Raw genomic sequence first — 22,345 nt, forward strand, 5'->3', positions numbered from 1 at the left:
TGCAAGACATACTAGGTGAATGTTATGAGTTGCAACAATAAGACTAAACTGAATTCTATTCAATAAATCTCTACAAGAGCATTTTCATTAACATAAGCAACTAGAAGTAAGCTAAGGGATTCATCTAAGACCTAGCTTAAGAAATTAAAACATGATGAAAACAAATGACATATGAGATTCACGAATTGAGATATTCATTCATGCAAACTTCTTAATGTTCAACTGATTTCTACCAAGAGGAGTTTTTGAGAAGATAGGTTACAAAATGACTTTCTACTTATGATCTTTCTCACCTCTATATCCAGCTACACAATAACCCCCTATTTATAACAAAATTTTCCCCTTTACTCAATCACACAATCAACAGATACACAATAAAAAATTCAGAGATTTGATGATCTTGGAACTCACCACTGATAGTATTCAGTTTACATCCACCCTATTATTTCCACTAGCTAGCTCTCTGATGATATTGATGTTGTAGAGAACTGAAAATTCAGACCTAGCTTCTCACGCATGTTGCTTGTAAAACACCGCCTGACCTTATCTTTGACTAACCCATTTTGTGGATAAATTTCATTATGACCAGCCACCATAATGTTATCATTTCCTTGTTGTTCTTATTGGTGTTGCAGAGAACTGACAATTAAACAAATTTTCTCAATGTTTGATGCTGTTGAAGATAACTTGGCCGACATGTTCTCATCCAGTTCATAGAGTCTAGGGTTAGGTTGAGATTGAGTATCATAGAAGGGGTACGAACTGTCCATTTGACTGATAAGGGAGAGATATAATTAGGGCATGGTTTCGACAGAGATAGATAGAGAGGAAACAACCTTTTATGGATAGGCTTTGGATAAGGGTGATGATGTTTCTCAGGGAGGTGGTTTCGGGTGTGATAGAGAGAGATGGTCTGATGTGAAATGGGAAGAGTGATTAAGGGCATGTTTGGGAGTTGAGCACTAATACCTAGCTTAGGTGTTTTATTTTCTTTGAACATGAAAAACAATTGGACTTTCACTTTGACCATGCAAGTCCAATGGTACCACTGCGCACTTGAATTTCCTTCAACTTTCTTAGCCACCATTTGGTCGGCATTTCCACTTTCCGCAATAGTTCTGCTAACCAAGCTCTCTTTATTTTCCTACAAATAAACAGGTACTATCAATATTTAAAAAAATAATATTATTCATTCCTCGAGACACAAAATGCAGAATACAGCTTAAAACAGGACATTAAAGCTTTTGAGATGTGATAAAAGACAAAAAAATGGCCAATAAATATGTATTATTAGGCACTGATTACACCCCCAAACCTGAATTTTTCTCGTCCTCGAGTAAAACACAAAACTAAAATAGAAGTCCTACCTACACCATTGTCGCTTGACAAAATATACCGAAAACGTTTTAGGACAAAATATAAGCTCAGATTCCATGAAAGGGATACATACATTCAGTTTTAGCTCACAGCAATTGGATATGTCAATCTAGCTTTCAAAGGCACAATTATAGAACTGAAACAACTAAAGACATGTGATAAGAGTGTAAAGTGTATCTCCCTGGTACGTGCATAGAGAATGATTTACTTTATGAAGTTATGACTGCCAATCGCTAAGAGATAGTTTTTAGGCTAAGAACTGAATTCAAAGCCATGCTAGCTGTCCGGTTTTACGAGAATTGTGAATGTTCACCTAAGAGTATGTGATATTTCAGCTTACCCGCGTTGTACATCGATGGCTACACCCTCCTTGCATATTACAAGACCATTTACATAATAACAAAGAACACTGACTTCAATATCTACATTGACTACTCTCAATTTGAGGCAAGAGAGATGTTTTTTTACTGAAATAGAACATAACAAACACTGGGTACTTTTTTTTTTTAACTGATTTTTCATCTCATTTTGCAATAACGAGAGATACAAACACAAGATGACTTTCCTACTTTACACAAGAACTCAAAAATACATTACATGACATTTTTGGCAAGAGGCAGCCCTTTTCGATGCACCCGGTCAAATTCAATGGTTGTTTTTCTTAACGTATCCTCCGACTTCTTTCCCAGCCAACCAAAGAACAAGCTAGTCAAGTCTTATTCAGTATTCTAGATGTTTGACAGCCTACTTAACCTATGAAACACGGACGCTATACACGCTTGGTTGATTGTGCATGTGTAAATTTTCTATATCATAATGTGAATTTTGCTAGAATCAGGGGTGCCTCATCATCTAGACTAAGAATCCTAAGATAGCATCCACGCTTCTAAACCTCACTTTAAGCCCTGTAATTTTTTTCGCCTCATCAGGAGTAATTGTCATCTCCCCAAAGGATAACTGACACGTGCAAGACTGCAAGTCTCTAGACAAAATCTTTCTGGAAACTCGGAGATAGTCACCTTGTTACATTCCTGATTTCTATTCTGAATCGCAATCCATAAAGCATAAGATTGTACGTAAGCAACCACCTCGAGAACGTCTTCAGAAAATTTCCATTCCTCTGCCCTTTAGTGTCTCAATACTCGGACTGCATCATTGTGATCAAGATTCTCATATATTCTCTTTGCCCAAGATTCGACGTAACCGATCAACACCCGTCTTCCATATTTCGAATATCCATGGGGCAAACCATCACCTCGAGTTGGGATTACATTATCTTCCATCACACTTCTCTTCATCAGCACCATCACTATCTCTTATTTCTTGTTCTCTTTGCATCTCTGGTAGTGGTTCACCAATTTCTAACACGACATCTTTGTCAGTTCCGCTGCCTCCTGCTTCCAATTTTTTTTACCTCCTCCCCGAGGATTGGGAGTCTTACAATTAGAAGGCGTAACCTCCATCTTATTCCTCAATTTAGCTTCGTTATTCCTAAAACAAGTATAAAACTTTATTACATTGGAAAAAAAAAGAAGTTAACTCGTGTCTAAAACTATAAGAAATATTAATTGAAATATAGTGTTTGTTATGTGTCGTGCATTTTCTTCATGTTTATCGCGTGGTTCTGGAATTTATCGACCGAACAGGATGAATAAAATGCACAACACTAAACAAAGTTGTTATATGTCAATATCTAAAAACATTTTCCCAATTATATAACTACCATCGATTTTTTTTAAGTAAATCAAAAGGTTTGGCTAGCCCGATCGACCTACCAAATATAAGACGAACTCAATGATTATCAGTTGATTCATAAACATGTACATAAAGTTTTTCGGATTATAATTTACAAAAATCTTACCAGTCGAACTTCTATACTTAAACGATTTATGAATTCTAAATAATGTATGTTCGACTTATTTTTAGTATTATCGAATAAGCTGAACAACAAATGCACCTCCTATCAGTGACTACGTTCGGCTTAAAGTTCATATGAACTTTTAAGCCGAATTGTTCATACACACTTTCAGGTTGAAATTTTCAAGAATAGTTCGGCTCAAAACGCAACTCAATTTTCAGCCGCAACCCAATATTGTAACAGTCAAAAACACTATTGTTTTTCAAGAGTTGGTGCTTAACTTGGTTGAATTTCTGGTTCGATTTGAGGTTCAATTTCAGTTTCTATACCTTCTCTTCAATTTCAGTTTCTATACCTTCTCTTCAATTGGTTATTCTTCTTCAATTGATGGATTAGAAGAAGATTTGGAATGCCTAGTCCTACTTTTTCATTTGTACGAGCCATTATGTAGTTGAGATTAATCGACGAACAAATTTTAACGAATCGACTTTAGTCATGGCAATGAAAAAAAACTTCGGGAGAGGAATGTTCATCTAGAAGAGGAAGAAGATGAGAGGTTTATATATAAACCGATTATTATTTTTCTAAAACGGATCGTATGTTTTTATATTAGGAGTATTGATAGATCAGTAATTTGAATGGTTTAAGGGTATATATGCAGGAACAAAGGCAGGATTTATATGTTATGGGGTCGAACGATCTTAGTTCCGGTATTCACAAAAATGGAAAAATTTGATAAATATGAGATCTACATGGTATATTTACTTGCCACTTTGACAATAGTATGTAAATCCCATTCTAGATACATCAACTGTCGAAAGAATTGTGCACATTAATGCTAATAACCAGAAACAAGGACATTGAATACCACAATGGCTAAATATTTCTTGTTTCCTCCACGATCACGACGATTTACGTTTCTAGTTCTCCATTATCGTTTACGTTTCGTGTTTATCTGAATTCCCATACTAGTGTCTTCTAATCCATTATCATTGACGGTTTTTTAGTTCTCCTCATAGGAAGTTTGTCGTATTGAAAAAAATAAAGAAGATTCAAAGTGGCACGTTTACCTTTTAAACCCATTAATGTACAAATTCCAGTTATGTTATATCATTTGCTCCCCATACATAACATTACAAACTACCCAATCTGTTTTTTACAGAATTCCAAAATTTGGTGGGTGCAAATGACCCCACTTACACCTAATTCCTTCCGTCCTATATATAAGGGGAAATGCTACACTCAATGCGGGCTGGTCCCGCGGTGTGTCCCGATAAGGATAAAAATCAGATTTCCTTATGACTCACGGTCTTGTAGGGGATGGGTTAAGGTGGGTCCCACCCCCTTTCTCTCACAAAAACAAAAATCAGAATAACCCGCAGGATTGAACCCACGGGATGTATATCATTTTGAAGATATAAGTGGTGAGTTATTCGCTACATAGCTCTTATAAGATCGTCCTAAATGGGTTTTTTTTTTCTGCCTGAAATTTTTAGGTATGCTTTATAACAGAGTTCTGTTTTTTTTGCACAAAATTCCGTCTACTTTAAAGTAGTAACCTTTGTTTTATGTGCAGATGGATCTATTATGCATTATTAAGGCAAACTTCTCTTAATATAAACTCTCGTCCAACCATATGATGGCTGAGGTTTCAAGGTTTAATATCAACGGCTCAAAATAAGTCTGACTGAAATACAAAGTTGACTAATATTATGGCACTTGGTGTGCACGTCTTTTGCTAGAAATTGAAACCCTATGTGGCACCAAATCCCTCTATTTGTTCGGGACTTAAAAATAAGAGGCTCATAACATTATATTAGGCGCAAAACAAAGCAAAAATATACATCAAACGAATTCTCAAAGCTCTTAATCTTTCTTCTTTTGACAATTTGTTGTTAAAAGAAAACTAGTCAAGAAATCAATCTCTGTAGTTCAAATAAACTACTCTTGTACAAGTAAGAGCTCAATTTCTTCCCGTTTTTTTCTATTGTTGTGCTTTCGAGTCTGTCATGCGCGGTTTGTCTGTGCCTTCGGCAATATTTCACAACTTCTAACTGTTTTGAGAAATCTTCACAATTAACTTGACTGAATGATGTGTGCGGTTTACTTTTGCTTGGTGGTTTTTTTCTTTTAAAAATAGAGAAAACTATAGTTTTCAATTAGTAATTTCTCTATTATCATACATATCCTGATATACATCATGATGTTAGTAACAAACAGAGCTACATTGTAATAATAAACAACGTCCCTATGCAACTATAGTACAATGATGATGTCAGACAATGGTATCAACCAGAGTTTGAAATTCAGAATTACCAAATTCTTTTTCTTTAAGAATGTGTTGAAATTTACAACTTAAAAAAGAAAAAGGAATTATAAGAAATTAGTTGGAAGCCTGGATACAAGTTGAGCTTTAACCCCCTTCTAAATGATAATAACTATCCTATGAAAAAATAAATTAGCACCTTTAGGCATAGTAGAACAGTTGTGGATATGCTTCAAGAGATCGACTACATCCTCACTAAGCTCCCCCAAAACGGCAAGGGTAAACATACCAAAACCATATCCACGACTCGGAACCTCGTAATTGTCAAAATTAAGAAAAGAAAAAGGGTGAGCCATCCTTGGACCTAGGTCCAACTTAAAGAATGCTAGACTGTCATTCTAGGTTTAGCAAAAAGAAAAAAAAACCTAAAAAAAAACATCACACGTGTGAATCATATTCTTACAACACAAAGTGGTAAATGAAAAGAAAACCTAAGGGTAAATTCGGTAATGTTGAAACAGAATGCCTTTTCCATATAATGAAACCCTGCATTTCCTTAAAGTTCCTCTCTTTGTGTTTTTTCACACAAACTAAACTCAAAGCCTTTTTCCTCCTCTTCCTCTTGCATTCCTTAACTCCACGGCGGAGATCCGAGGAGTTGGGAAAAGAACTCAAAACTAAACCCTAAAAAGCACAACAAGCTTCATCACTCTCTTTCTCAACACTCTTGCAAGTAGGTTTGTTTTGTTTCATCTTATTTCATTTGATTTGATTTGATTTTTTTTTTTCTGTTTTTTCTTGATTTTTTGTGATTTGTTTGATGTTAATAGGATGAATCTTGTGTTTATGAATCTGGGTTTTGGATGATATTAGCTGGAGATTTAGTTTTTGATGGATTTATGGTTGAATCTGGTTTTTTTGAGGTTTTTGAGATTTATGGTTGAAATCTGGCTTTTTGAGGTTTGTTTGTTGATGGTGAGGTTATTGGGATTGGATATGGGTTGTTTATGGGTTGATCTTTAATGGGGTTGGATAAATTTTTAAGCTTGCTGAAAAAATGGATCTTTTTTATTTTAGGGGTTTTGTGTGATTTTGTGATTGTTCTTTATTGATGTAATGTTGGATTTTGATTTTGTTAGAATCTTTGTATAATTTTTAATTGAATCTGTGAAGATGTATATGAATCTGTAGTTGTTTATGTAGTTTGTTTGATTCATGTATAAGTATGTGAGTATTCCTGTGTTAGTGATAGCATTACATTTGAGAGCTGGTAGTGTATGGCCTGTTGCATCCTCATAGATTCAAGAGCTGTTGCGAGTATGCCTAGCTGCAGCCCTATGCATTGATTTATGTTTATCTGATTAATTTGAACGTTGTTACTTGATTTAGTGATTGATTGTCGTTCTTATAGCTGTTTTTTTAGTTAATGGATTGTTTGCTTTGGATACTCCTATGTGTAATTTAGAATTGTGCTTTAGCTAAATTGAGTTGACATCATTATAGTATTGTTCTGTTCGTGTAAAAAGCTGGCATGAGTTCTGCTTCCGCTGTTGTACTTATTTTTGAGCTTAATTTTCAGTCATGGCGGGAATGGCACCTGAAGGTTCTCAGTTTGATGCTAAGCATTATGACACTAAAATGAGTGAAATGTAAGCCTTCTAAACTTGTTACTTGATAAGGTTGTTAGCTGATATCATTTATATTATGTTGCTTGACCTAACATTCTTAATTGAATTGTTGATGGATGCTGTCAGTCTTCAAGCTGATGGACAGGATTTCTTCACCTCATATGACGAGGTTCATGATACTTTTGATGTGATGGGTTTGAAAGAAAACCTTCTAAGAGGAATATATGCGTATGGTATGTCTTATGCTGTATCATCTTCGCTTATTTTGTGAATTTTTTTATTTTTGATTACCAATCCCTTAGTGTAAGCGTGGGCAAGCACTAATTGTATTGTTACCTTTTGTAGGTTTTGAAAAGCCATCTGCAATTCAACAGAGAGGAATTGTTCCATTCTGTCAAGGACTTGATGTTATTCAACAAGCACAGTCTGGAACAGGAAAGACTGCAACCTTTTGTTCTGGTATTTTACAGCAGCTTGATTATGAACATGTCCAGTGCCAAGCCTTGGTTCTTGCACCTACTCGTGAGCTTGCTCAACAGATTGAGAAAGTCATGCGTGCCCTTGGTGATTATTTGGGGGTTAAGGTTCATGCTTGTGTTGGTGGAACCAGTGTTAAGGAGGATCAGCGTATTCTTTTAAGTGGTGTGCATGTCGTTGTTGGTACCCCTGGTCGTGTCTTTGATATGTTGAGGAGACAATCCCTTCGTTCTGACAGCATCAAGATGTTTGTGTTGGATGAAGCTGATGAGATGCTCTCACGAGGGTTTAAGGACCAGGTATTTTATAACTCTCTTGTTATTTTATCAGTCTTTTCCCGTTCTGTAACCATGTCCTGTGATTTTACCATCTTCTATGATTTGATTGTCGAATTGTTTTGTCGAACAGATCTATGATATTTTCCAACTCCTTCCAGCCAAAGTTCAGGTTGGTGTTTTCTCTGCCACAATGCCTCCTGAAGCTCTTGAGATCACAAGGAAGTTCATGGACAAGCCAGTAAGAATTTTGGTTAAGCGTGATGAGCTTACCCTTGAGGGTATCAAGCAATTCTATGTCAATGTTGAAAAGGAGGAATGGAAGCTTGAGACACTCTGTGATTTGTATGAGACTTTGGCCATCACCCAGAGTGTCATCTTTGTTAACACCCGACGTAAGGTTGACTGGTTGACTGACAAGATGAGAGGCCGTGACCACACCGTCTCAGCCACCCATGGAGACATGGACCAGAACACCAGAGATGTTATCATGCGTGAATTCAGATCTGGTTCCTCCCGTGTCCTCATCACTACCGATCTTCTTGCTCGTGGTATTGATGTCCAGCAGGTCTCTCTTGTTATCAACTACGATCTTCCAACACAGCCTGAGAACTACCTTCATCGTATTGGACGTAGTGGTCGATTTGGAAGAAAGGGAGTTGCTATCAATTTTGTAACCAAGGACGATGAGAGGATGCTGTTCGACATCCAGAGGTTCTATAACGTGGTTATCGAGGAGTTGCCTTCCAATGTTGCTGATCTTCTCTGAAGAGACAAATTTTTTCCTTTCTTTCTCTGCGTATGTTCAGTGACAAGCTTCTTTTCTTATGTTTTTGAGTTGTTTAGTACTGTTTAATGTTTTTTTTCTCTTTTGTTAACGTGACAGTCTTGAATTCGGTCTTTTTTAAACTTTAATCCTTCTTAGTAGTAATTGTCTGTTCTGCAAGATGTTGGTGGAAAAACCTTGAGATCTTCTCATCTCTATCTTTGAGGTTTGAAGATCAATTGGGAATGTTATAGCAAATTTTGTCCCAGCTCTTGGTAGTTTTTGTATTTTTAAATGGATGGATGTTTTCTTCTTTGTCTGGCGCAGTCTGTGTTATCAGTTATTTTCTCTTGTTAGCAGGGCATTGGAGTTGCATTTTTCAGACCATGTAAATTTTTTGGATTGTAGCTTGATTACAGATTGATTCCAGGACCAACAGAGCAGCACTTCTGATTGCCTGATTCTAGGTGTCAGAACCTACCAAGAATGCTGAACTTGGTTCTGGTATACCATATAATCTTCATTCATTTGCTGCAAGGGAAATACCAGATTGGTCTCCTGAGCAGTCTGGGGCATTATATCAGTATGCAGGAGTTTCAGTTCCAATGCGGAAATTACTGGCATTAAACCTTAAGCTTGGGAAATGCTGCCAGGATACATACAATCCTCGCAATGCATTATGCAAATCTCTTTCCACCCTTCTGCAACACCTTTCTATCAACAGTGCAGGCAAAGTCCATGGATCGCCCTGCTTGCATATCCATTGCAGCTGATAGCTGATTAAAGTGAAACCAGTAGCTTCTGGATGATTATCACAATAGCAGCTTATACCCATCAATGCAGCTGGATAATCTTAGTTTATGCAAATTGCAACGATCTGTAATTTCTTTCTCAAGCAGTATATGGCCAAAATGGCGAAGAAACAACATTATTACTAAATTCAGCAGTATTGAATACATATGCTGCCAAGCCTTAGTATAAGAATGCATTATGCAAATCTCTTTCCATGCTTCTGCAACACATTTCTCTCAACAGTGCAGGCAAATTCAATGGGTTGTGCGCTGCTTGCATCTCCATTGCAGGTGATTAAAGTGGAACCAGTATCTTCTAGATGAGTATCATACAAGCAGCTTACACACCCATCAATGCAGCTGAATAATCTTAGTTTATGCGAATCGAAGTGATCTGTAAGTTCTTTCTCAAGCATGTCAAGGATTGTGAAGTTTTCCAAGTACAGCAATGATATAAAGAAAGGGATGGGTGAAATTAGCATCACCAGAAATCCGACTAAACCAATGGACTGCTTCTTGGGTATGCTTCATGCAGTACCTAGATAGAGGCTAACATACAAAATCGAGAATCACGAAACTTTAAATATTTAGGATAAATTGAAGTTCAACAACTTGAATCAGTATATGGCCAAAATGGCGAAGAAACAACATTAGGGATTACTAAATTCAGCAGTATCGATTTAAATCTACACTAAACTGATGAGTATTAAAAGATCTGCACTATCCTACAGAAAGCAGGGAACTCACTCAGATTCATCTGCACTACATCCATTATAATCATCCAACTTCATGTGCATACATCCAATTGAACGACATTTCTTTTGCAGCAATGATGCCACCATCATGCAACATTACATATTATCATTCGATCTCAAATTCAGGAAGTGGGTGCACCAGCAAACTCTGTGATTCAATCTCTGACATACACGAGCCGCTGCTAACCCCTTCGCCAATCCTCATGCTCTTGTGACAATTCAACACTCCAAATAACACAAAATGCATAAGCAATACCAAGACAGCATGTCCAACAAACAAGAAATTGATTAAAGCAACACCTCTATAACCATCTTCTTCAACATCACATAACAAATTGACCTTCTTATCTGACAATGAAATCCTCTGACAACCCTTTAACGAAAACGCATCCGTATACAAATTCAAACCACCTTGTAAAACCCATGTCCCTTTAAAAACAAGTCCTAGACACAAACATACTTCAGCGAAAAACGCCGAAGGTTTATACGAAAGATAGAAACACGAAAATGAACACATTAACGTTAAACCGGATAACAATTCGTAAACACGACCTGCCGGACCATTGTTAAATCCTTTATCCATGACTGAAATTTCCATTAGAAATGCAATAGCAGCAAACACAAACAAGAAACTCTCATTTATAAGAAGATCAAAATATTCTCTGAGAGATATCAATACCAATAATATCCAAAATACGCATACTAATATTGATTGTTGGAAGAATGCAAATTTGTATGTGGGGTGACCAGAAAATGTAAGGAACAAGAAAATCTCAGAAAATGAAGCGATTGGTAATGAAAATAGAAGGATATATAAATCGAAATTTTTCCATCTGGGTTCTGATAAATACCATGGTTTTGATCTATATTGACATGGGTTTTTTAGATAGAGTGATAATGAACATAACAATCTAAGTATTCCTATTGGAACTAGAAATAGAAACGCTGAAAAATGTGTTGCTAATGATCCCATTATCCAAATTGCAAAGATTTCTGATACTTACTTGATTTTGAATATCTGAGGAAAATGATGAATAGTTGCAGTTTGATGATTAACTGGTTTCGATAGAACCCAAGAGGAATTCATGTTTGATTTTATTTTTTTTTTAAAATTACATCTCCTTCTGTATTTTTTTTCTTTCCAATTGACTTTTCTTTTTTATAATGACATCCATTGTTTTGCTCAAAGACAAATTAATGTTTTACTCAAAGAGTAGTCTCAAACCTGGGCCTATGTTTGTGATTAGATTGAACGGTGTTTTCTGGGGGCCTGAGGCCCAGCATACACAAAACGTTCGTGTTCTACAAATTGATAGTTATATCCTAGGAATGGTGTCAGGGCTGTCGTAGTTAGAGGTTGGCAAGTTATTCAATTACCCTTGACAAGTTCATCGATTCATATATTTTATTTTTTACTGAATCTTTTCTAAAAGAGTTTTTATTGAACACGTTTTTCTTCATAAAACAAAGATTATCATTTTCTTGTTTTATCATCACCCAAACTGTTCATCGGCACCTTCAAAATGAAGAACAATGAGCAGTGCGACTGATAATTTGTTTCGGTTACGCAGCGAATTTTTGTGTTGTAAATAACAAAAACTAAGATTTAAAAGATAGTAATAATTTTATTTTTTAAAGATCCTACTTCCATTTTTGGAAAAGATTCACCTTTTCATATTAGCTAGAAATAAGAAAATTTGAATAAATGATACAACTCTTTATCAGATTATAAATTATAACTTTATAAGGGAAGTGCACTATTTACTGTTCCAATTTTAACTCATTCGGTAGATCACAAAACTTTTCCATATGTCCCAAAACACGATTCCAGTGAACATCCTCCGGTTTCTTTCCTAATGAATCTCCTTCAGAATTTTGCTCAAGGTTAAAGTGAAAGCACCAAGAGATTTTGAAGACTTGGATGAAATAGCCTCGTGCCTAACTTGTTGAAAAATACTAAGAGAGTATGAAGAAATGTAGTTATTTCAGTTTACTCCGACATCTCAAAAAGGTTTGACTTGGCAACACATTATCATCATCTATCTGGTAATTAAAAATAGAGTAAATTATCTTTATATGAACATCTTACTGTTGGTTTCGTGGCCATCCCTAACAGAAAACACATGACAATTACTAAATGGATGAGTACTTAGTGTGACATACATGAATCCGCCGCTCCTAACTCCACATTTATGACGATTTCCTATTCCAGCCCAGCCCTTGTTTCTTCCCCTCACACTTTTATCACGGATAACACGAGTTTTCCAACTATTAAAGTGATGAAAAAGAAGCTTCTACCAGTCGACGAGTAGGCAAATTTAAGCATCCGTAACTATTTTCTCCGTCCCACTATTAGATGATCTAGTTGAAATTTACACAATTCTTAAAGCACAGAAGGATAAAAAATATTTTAAAGTATCTTTTACAATTATATTCTTATGGATAATAACTTGCAAAATTTAAAAATGATTATCTTCCAAACTATACCACCGATATTCTTAAACTTTGTACCATTCAAAAGCATTTTAAAACACCTACCTAACGAGTATAAACATGAATACAAAATTATACATATTTATTATACTAACCATAATCAATCAAATAGATAGTTTTAGAAATATTCATTGTTTAATGAAATAGGTCAACTAATAGTGGAACAAAATTTTAAACCAAATAAGTCATCTAGCAGTGGATCGGAGGGAATATAAATAAAAGGATCTGTGAATTAACTATAAATAAAAGGACTAGCCGGCTGCACTTGTAACGAAACAAAACAAAACGAGGCAATTTTATTTCATTTTTTGCTAAAGCAAAATCTATACAAAATTGGATGGGTTTTGTTATCTTGTGTCTCTACGTGCATGAGTTAATTAATAGCTCATCTTTTTTTTGGTGAAAAATATAACAAAACTAAAAGAGAGATACTGCTCATTTGATATCCAATTGTCATGTTATCTGTCTACCCTTTCACTAATATCTTTATCTAGTATTCTATAATAACCTTTTCTCTCCTAATCAACATATTTTCCAGTTTATTTGCTACAATTATCTAATTATTAAAATTCCGATCTACAATTATTGCATTTTGTTAAAAAATGAAATTTAATATTAAGTTCATTTGTTTCTTTTTTGTTACTCGTATTTTGTTAAAACTCAACTATAACACTAAGGAAATCTCGTTCTCATCAATGGAAAAAAAAAGAAAAAAAAACATTGCAAACTCGTAAATTATATATCCATTGAGAAAGTATGTAACTCTATTACTTAAATTGACACCAATGTTCAATTTTGGACTCATTTTAAATTTTTAGGTATTGGAACCAATGTTCAATTTTAGAATCGAAGTTCGGTAAATTGTATACTCACTACATCAAATGAAAAATATCTTAATTCTATTATATCTTAATAGTTAGTTAAAGAAAACAAAATAGCAAAATTGGTATAATTATCTTTTGGCAATGTAACCGTGTCAAACATGCACAAGACTATCTTTTGGCCATCTCCATAAATGGGTTAGATCAATGTCTTGGGACCAGACAATTCAGAGTGGTAGTTTGCTATCGGCTTGGTATCCCCTTGTTTGTTGAGGACGGTTTGTGCTCTAGTTGCAATAGGCCTATGGATATTTTTGGTGTTCATGCTCTTGATTCTAACAAAGACGTGAGCTCAAGTTTTTCCATGACCTTGTTCGTGATGTAATTGTGGATATTTGTTACAAGGCTGGTATGCCTGCGCGTAAAGAGGTTGCTTTGGGATTTTTGTTAGATCACAACAAGGATTTACGTCCAACAAATTCCTTGTCCATAACTGGGAAAAAGGTCAAGATGTGCGTATAGATGTCTCAGGTGTCTCGCCCTTCACTGGAGAGGGAATCCGTGCTTTCGTTCCAGGTCAAGCCATTCCGAAAGCAATTTTGCGCAAACATACTAAATAGTTAGATGAATGTATTTCACATGGGTATGGTTTGGTGTTTTATATTTCACTGCCTTTGGGATACTGTTTTTTTTCTTAAGCGTTTGAAGAATTGTCTAGTTAATAAGGATGCTAGTTGTGGTCTAGGTGGTTTTATTTTTCATAGATTGGATGTTGTTATTCAAAAAGGATTTGGTTTCCAGCTTGTTGCTCGGTTACCAACTAAAACTTTGTACAAGTCCTTGTAAGGGTATTTTATGAGAAATTAATGAGACATTAATTAGTATTGTTGATTTTAGATTGGAATTTTAATAAATAAATATTTTTAGTAAATAAATAAATTGGAAAATATATTAATTAGGAGAGAAAAGGTTTGGATAAAATATTAGTCCAAGGGTAACAAGTAACATCACAATTGAATATGAGCAATATTTTTCTTCTAGTTTTATTATATTTTACTTCATTCGGAAAAAAAAAAGTGAGTTAATGATTAGATTTTATCTCGTGCATGTACAACAAAACATAAATTGGACTAAAAGTTAAAATAGCATAATTTACAATTTAAATATATGAACCGTAAAATATTATTAATTAAACCCCGTATGACAAAATACATAGTAAGATTTCTTTAGTTAGGGAACATTTTTAAATCTTGGGTCGTGTTAACTTGTATACCCGTATACATGTTAAGGTTCACTAAAACAACAATTTCTTGCATTGGAAAACAGATTTGTTTGTTTTATTGCATTGAAAACGGTAATTTTTTGCATTGGGAACAAAATTTGTTGTTTTGGTGTAAAAAAACCAATTTCTGGTAGAATAAGATAAAAATAAACACAATTTCCAAAAAAATAAATAATTCTTTATTAAACCTTAACATGCATATGGGTGTACAAGTTAACAAAAGCCTTAAATCTTATATGAATCTTTATTACCATCCCTAGATGTTGTAAAATTTTAACCAAGCCACGGCCAATATAAATGCAATGCAAATCCTGTAATTATTCCTTTCTCCAACACCTTCTCTAGACAGTGCAGGAAAAGTCCATGTAATTTAAAAACGAAGGGAAAAAAAATACCAGAGGCTAGCACTTAGCACACTTTAGAGAACTTAAGAAAGAAATTGTGAAAGATCCCCTTTTGTATAACAGATCTCAATTATTCTAATAAAAGTGTAGAGCCTGAATTTTATTCACCAATCGTAATCAAACCATTAGAAAAAAGTCGAATCATGAAAACTTGCCTCTCGTTTTCCAAGTCAAATAACGCTTCCGCGTCAAGAATAATCTAAGAACTGGGCCTCTGTTCTGAACACTGTTTACAAATTGAAAACCATATCCTAGATTAAGGGGTGAGCAAAAACATCCAAATCCACGAATTTTATCCAAATCAATCCACATTTTGGCGGGTGGATATCCAATCCGTTTATCGACGGATTGTATGCCGATGAATTTTTGAAACTGGTCGCTTTCATGAATTGAATGCGGGTGAAACATCATACATCCGTTGGACACCGGATCCTAAAAATAATGTTAGTATTATAAATATATGTATTATAAAAAATACGCAGTTGATATATATAGTTCTCTATTGAAAAGGATCGGAAATCCTTAATGATATTACAAAAGTATCAATTTTGAATTGATCGGAGGCCTTCACATCAATAAGTATTGCTCTCTTACTTCCACTTTAGATGATGTTTTGAGAGTTTTCACGCAGATCAATAAATAGAGAGAGACATATGAAAATTTTTGGTTTATGTCCTTGATAAAAGTCTACTAACATTAATTGCTATAAGTGCACTTAAAAAGAAACTTATAGTTCCAAGAAAATATGTTATGGTGGGTTTGTTGCAGAATTTCACAATTTCCAGAATTTATAATCCCATGGGATTACAAACTTTGGGATTTATGTGAATCCGTCATGTGTTTGGTAACTCAGTTAAAAATCCTAGGATTCGTAAAATTATCTTGTTTTAAAGTCCATATATACAGTTTGTAATTATTTTGTAATCTTAAAATTACATATATATGGCATTTAGAGTTAAAAAAAGTGGGTCCATAAATCCCTTGAGAAGTTTCCCAGCAAATCTTAGGGGGAAGGGTCGGACTACGTATGAAGGATTTGCTGGAAAAGTAATTCCCACGGGAAACGTGATTCCAGGGATTTTGGAAACCAAACGTACCGAAGAAAACATAATCCCACCAAATCCCCTGGACCCATGAATCCCACCTTTAAAATTCTACATCCAAATCCACTATTAGGGTATTGTTTGTAGTTTTGTGGGAAAATATAAAAACTATCAAGTAATGTGGAACAAAAAATTAACCCTAAACACTTATCCAAAGTGGAACTAAGTTTGAAAAATAAGGTTTACTACTCATGTTCAACAAGTAACAGTTTACGTCTATAACTTTTTTAGATCCACAAATTCATCCGCATACAAATCGCTCATCCACTCACCCGACGGATGTCACATCCAACATGTAACATATTGGACGTGTGTGAAAATCTCAAGTCTGCCATTTAGATGGGTTGTCACAGATGATATCAAATCCTCACCCATCCATCCGTTGCTCACCCAAAAACCTGGGAATGGTTACAACTTATACGGTTGGTCTAGAGCTACACAAATTACTTAATTACCTTCAATTATTTTATTTATAAACATTATAATTTATTTATTTTTATTATTGGATGAAGAGTATTTTTTTTTTTACAAGAAACTAGTTGGAAGCCTGGCAAGCTGAGCTCCAACAACGTACACCTAAATTTGTTGTACAATTTTTAGTTTTAACCTATCAGCGCGCCTCATGAGACACCATCCAAGAAAGACAAAGTGGATATGGGATGATTATATCGCACGAGTGGAAAACTAACTCTACGTTCCATATCAAGTTATAATATTGCGCCATAGGGGATTCGAACCTGGAATCTCCATAATATGGGTAATGGCAATATATATGGAAAAATATTTACTCCACATCTTCCAAGAATTCCTTTTCTCCAAATGAATGCATTAGATTTTGCAAATCCACCATTTCAGTACTTGATGTGCCATGATTTTCTTGTTGAAAAACTTTTCATCTGATTTTCTAAATTATAAAATAAAATCTTTATTATCTAATACATAATCTTGCTGGTATATATAAAAAGATGCATCTGACTTATGTATTACAATTCCTTAATATGGTATAGAAAATCGAGGATTTCCAGTTTGCACCACCTGACCAAGAAATTTTGATCGAAGAATACGACGACCATAATAGACACTATACAAGTTCGAACAGATAGTTATTTCAGTTTACTCCAGCATCTCAGAAAGGTTTAAGGAAGGAAAAACACTATCATCATCTGGTAATTAGAAAGAATATATTAGCTTTATATAAAGTCTTATTATTGGTTCGTAGCCATCAACAACACAAAGCATATGAAAATTTCTAAATGTATGACTACTTAATTTGAAATATATAAATCGACCACTCATAGTTCTACTTTCAGGGCGATTTTCCTATTCCAGTTGTTGTTTCTTCTCCTCAAACTTTTACCACGGATAATATGATAAGCATTTTTAGAAGGGAAAAAAAATGAAAAAAAAACTTTTAGGAATCGAAGAATAGGGAATTTTGAGCACCGAGTATATGTTTATATGTTAATTACCTATTGGGTAAACTTTCGACATATAAGGATTGGATGTATAACTTGTGGTGCACTTGTAACTTGTCAGCTAATGCAATGCATTTAAAAATAAAATTTATATAATAATAAAATTAAATTAAAAACTAAACTAAAATAAATTATAAGGAAAATTCTTATGAGCCGCAAATTATCAATAAACCCATAAGACAAAATCCATATAAGAAGATATTTATAATTTAAGGATTTCTCTAAATTTTCCTTATATGGGTCTTGTTTATGTAATAACGAGCTTAATAATGTTTACAATAACTTTAAATTCTTTTTTTTGGAGCCCAAAATTTTGCATCGAACTAATAAAATTTTATTTTTCGGGATTGTTAGAGATATACACTACGGGAAAAACATACTTTGACAACCCCACACAAGTGTCATAGTAGATCTATAACGACACTTATCGATGGGTTGCGGAAGGGGGGGGGGGGGTTGCAGAAGGTCCCCGATTTACTACAACTTCGATCTAAGAGTCGTAAACCTAGTTGTGGTTCAAGTTTGGACTACCTTGTGGTTCAATTGTGATTCTCTCTCGATTTTATTTTGGAAGCCTAAGACAACCTCTACAAGAGTTGTGAATCCGTCTTTCACTATACCTACACGAGTTGTATGACATCCTTCCACAACAACCTATATGTGTTATAGAAAACATAATCACAACACACCAGTAAGGTTGTCAAACTCTAACATAATTTTCTAGAGTTTGTTTCACAACTCCTATTTATATATTGTTATACATGCTTTCACAATATTTGATAAGTAGTAAAAGTATGTCACACAACTTCTTTGACTGGTGTGAATAGTATTATTACTACTCTTGTTATAATAGTTTAAATTTTTTGTACAACCTCTAATATGTGTAGTACAACACTAGTGGAAAATGGGGTTTCTAGGACCCACATCAGAGACCCTCAATAACAGTAGTTGGATCGTTGACCAAAGATATCCGTCTCTGATATAATAAAAACACGGAGAAATTCCGAGATGACTAGTAGCCGTCTTTGAATAATTACTATTTTGCCCTAAAATTGCTGCCGATCCCGCGACCCATGGAAACCGATTTAGGTGTAATAATTTTTTATTATTTGATAGAGCGTATAAATACATTTTTCTCTCTCCCATTTCTCATCTCAGTTTCTCTTTCTTCTTCTCTCTCTCGGTCTCCTCCTCATGCGATCTTATCCATCTTCTCTTCATCCTCACCACCAAATCGAGACTGAAAAAACCCTCAAAAGAAATCAATTAAATCGTTGCTCTTAAACATAACCCCTTTCCCCGTCAGGAAGAAATCCATCTATTGTTCTTGAAGCATCTTCTTCTTTTCATCTTTGCGGTTAAGGAGAAAACTGAAGCTAGAAAGATCGTGACGAGATGTTGAAATTGAAAGAAGAGGAGTTGGAGATTAAAGGGAAAGAACAGCTGAAACTTAAATTGAGTTGACGAAATTGCAGAAGTTGAAGGAATTTAATCCTACTGTGGTATAGCTTTCTTCATCTCTGGTTTTTAAATTTAGGGTTCATAAATTTTTGATAACGGGTTTCCATATCTTGATCTTGATTTGCTGAATCAGAGTTTCTGATTAGGGGTTTTGATTTTTAGATAAAGGGTTTTCGTTTATTGATCATGAATTGTTGAAACAGAAGTTTTGATTTAGGGTTTGATTTTTGAGTTTTGATCTTGATATTTGATTTCTTCTAGACTTAGGGTTTGGCTAATTGATAAATTCTGGATTAAGGGTTTCAATTTCTTGATCTTAGATTTCTGAATCTGGGTTTAATTTTGATTTGGGGATTTTTTTTGTAGGTGCGGAGTCTTCCACTGGTTCAATCTCTGAGAGAGAAAGAAGCAAAAGAACCCAGAGATGAAGAAACCATCATCATCTTATGTTTTATGGTGCAAAGGTCAATGGGCTGAGGTTAAAAAAGAGAACCCAGATGCAGAATTCAAAGAAGTTTCAAACATTTTAGGATCCAAATGGAAGAATGTAACTGAAGAAGATAAAAAACTATATGAAGAGAAAAAATCTGATAGAGAAGCTTACTTGCAGATTGTTGGCAAAGAAAAGCGCGAGAACGAGGCTATGAAGCTACTCCAAGAGGATCAGAAGCAGAAAACTGCAATGGAATTGCTTGAACAGTACTTGCAGTTCAAGAAAAAAGGTGCAACATAAGCCAAGGATGGCAAGAAAAATAAGTAAGCAATGTGAACACTTGATTACGCATTTTGCGAGAATTTTTGATATCGAGTTGAATTGTTTTTAACTCTTGTTGTTTGTAAGATTTGTAGGAAGGAGCGGGATCAATTGAAGCCGAAAAGGCCATTGACAACATTCATAAGCAGGAAGCTTTACTGATGCTTAAGAAGAATGAGAAAAATGAAAACATAATCAAGGTTTGTTTGTTCATCCATTCGACGAAATTTGTGAATTGTTGTGGAATTGGAGTCTAATGCAGTGTGTAATTGCAGAAATCGAAAGTGAACCAACAGAAGAAAAAGAAGCTTAAGGGTGAAACCATTGCAGTAGACCCTGATAAACCAAAGAGGCATGCTTCCTCATTCATTCTATTCAGGCAAAATTTCGTTTGTCGAACTTGCGAGTTTCGTCTTAGATGTTGTTATATGTGAATTGGGGTTTTGTAATGGTTTTGATTTTGGCAATGCAGCAAATAGGCAAGGAAGAACTTGATCCATGACAGGAAAGGCATCAGCAATGTAACTATCAATGCATTGATTTTTTGAAAATCTCATAGAAGTTTTACCCATGAGAAAGAAAGGTGACTGATCTTTCTAACTTGGACAGTCCTAATTTACGCGTATAAGCCAATTATGTTTTGCAAAATAATGTTGAAATGGATTCTTGTTTTTTCTCATTGTATCGACTGTTTATTTGCTGCACAGTAACTGGACTGAAAATTGAGCTCATATTGGAGGTCAACTGTTTATTATATGTCAACCCAGTTTTTAGTTCAAACTGGAGGTCTTTAACCTCAGATTTACTAAAATATTTTAGTCATACACCAAATAAGTAATCTTGGTTAGTCTGCAGAAAAATCAGTGACAGGGGAAAAGCTAAGACTCGTACCAAAATACTGATGTCACCATGTTCCAAGAATTGCAAATTACAGAGTTACTTTCATTTTTGTCTTCTTATCAGAACCTTGCACCTGAATTGTGCAGTTAACATCAAGGAGAATACTAGGAGGTGGGAATATTGGAAATGCTTGTGCTGCTCCCTTGGGTATGATCCACAACTATAGAGCTGAGATGATTAAACTATAACATGTGGCTTATTTAAAAGATAATCTTCCTTTACTTTAATTATACTCCCATCTGGTTTGAATTAATAAGACCTTATGCTGGTATATATGCTACTTGTGAGTGAAAGTATACAAGTTATTTTTGATCTGTGAAATATGAAGGTAGATAGTAATAAATGACCTCACTTATAATCTTTTACCTCATAACTTAACTTAACCAGTTAATAAGCTGACTGCATAACATTTTCGAGGTTTTTTGATTATTATTCGTAATTCCTACAACTGTCATGTAGCTCATTTGGACATAAATTGTCTTGTAGCTCATCTGGTAATGTTGCTTTCTAATACATAGGACCATCCATTGATCCAAATCTTCCATGGTGATTACTATGGAATTTTAGTTCTAAAACCTTGACTTACTTACATTGTACATGTTTTATTTTGATGTTTTTGTTTCAAGTTAATCATGAAAGTATCATTAGAATGGTAATGCAAGTTTTAACTCTTTTTTGCTATAGCTTTGAGTAGTGTGCTGGTTATTTAGATTATAACACAGACTTTTGGGTAAAGGAAAGAATGGATATATAGTTCTTCTTTTGTTTGACGTATTTCTCAGGTTACTCCACTGTCCATTGTTAGGGTTCTTAGAATGAAATTTATTTTCCAAGAATATTACTCATTATTACTATTTTTCTGTGATGTACTGAGATTCGTCATGGAAAATGGTGACAAGGGTTGCGAGGTTGTTTTCTCAACTGCAGAGTAAGATGTCATGTGCTTCTTTGAGAGTAATTTGTTCATCTTTGCAGCCTGTACGTATTATTCAGGACTGTTCATCTTTGCAGCTTGTATTATTCAGGACTGTTATCTATCCCTTCTGAATTATTGTGTTTTGATATGTAGGTTCTATTGATATCCTGGTTACTTTGGAGCTTACACCATAGTGAGAGGCATGGTATTCTCAAGGCATGTTTTATATGTTTCTTTTGGTTTGGAATTAGCTGCAGCTTTAAAATTTCTATTCTTGCCTATCACACATTGTCGGAACGTCGTCTATTAGTTGAGCATGTCGTTACAACTTACTAGCTAGCTTGGACATGTGTTGTTATGAACTAAGAATTTCATTCTTATGTGTAATTTAAACCCAATGAATGAAAGAATGGAAGTTGAATTCTCAATTGGAGTTTAAATTTGAGTTAAATTTGAATTTCAATTTGACTTCGACTTGACTTTGCTGTGACTTTGACTTCCATTTGATTTGACTTTGACTTGGACTTGAGTTCAATTTGACTT

General features: G+C 34.7%; 2 protein-coding genes across 3 annotated transcripts; both read left to right on the forward strand.

Moving 5' to 3' along the window:
• Nucleotides 1–6,057: 6,057 nt before the first annotated feature.
• LOC113294856 (eukaryotic initiation factor 4A-1-like) lies at nucleotides 6,058–8,962 on the forward strand. Of its 2 annotated transcripts, none has more exons than XM_026543234.1 (5): nucleotides 6,058–6,238; nucleotides 7,081–7,150; nucleotides 7,256–7,362; nucleotides 7,475–7,905; nucleotides 8,015–8,962. In XM_026543234.1, exons 2-5 carry the CDS (start codon nucleotides 7,083–7,085, stop codon nucleotides 8,648–8,650), a joined length of 1,242 nt encoding a protein of 413 aa, XP_026399019.1. In that variant the 5' UTR covers nucleotides 6,058–6,238; nucleotides 7,081–7,082; the 3' UTR covers nucleotides 8,651–8,962. The 2 variants fall into 2 exon arrangements, with proteins under 2 accessions (XP_026399019.1, XP_026399018.1); XM_026543233.1 differs by having other exon boundaries at nucleotides 6,058–6,234.
• Nucleotides 8,963–19,656: 10,694 nt separating this feature from the next.
• LOC113293965 (high mobility group B protein 6-like) lies at nucleotides 19,657–21,996 on the forward strand. The gene is made up of 6 exons (XM_026542405.1): nucleotides 19,657–19,956; nucleotides 20,082–20,186; nucleotides 20,262–20,375; nucleotides 20,973–21,033; nucleotides 21,862–21,864; nucleotides 21,956–21,996. Exons 1-6 carry the CDS (start codon nucleotides 19,657–19,659, stop codon nucleotides 21,994–21,996), a joined length of 624 nt encoding a protein of 207 aa, XP_026398190.1.
• Nucleotides 21,997–22,345: the final 349 nt, after the last annotated feature.

This window comes from Papaver somniferum, chromosome 7 (genome assembly GCF_003573695.1).
Source record: "Papaver somniferum cultivar HN1 chromosome 7, ASM357369v1, whole genome shotgun sequence".
NCBI lineage: Eukaryota > Viridiplantae > Streptophyta > Magnoliopsida > Ranunculales > Papaveraceae > Papaver > Papaver somniferum.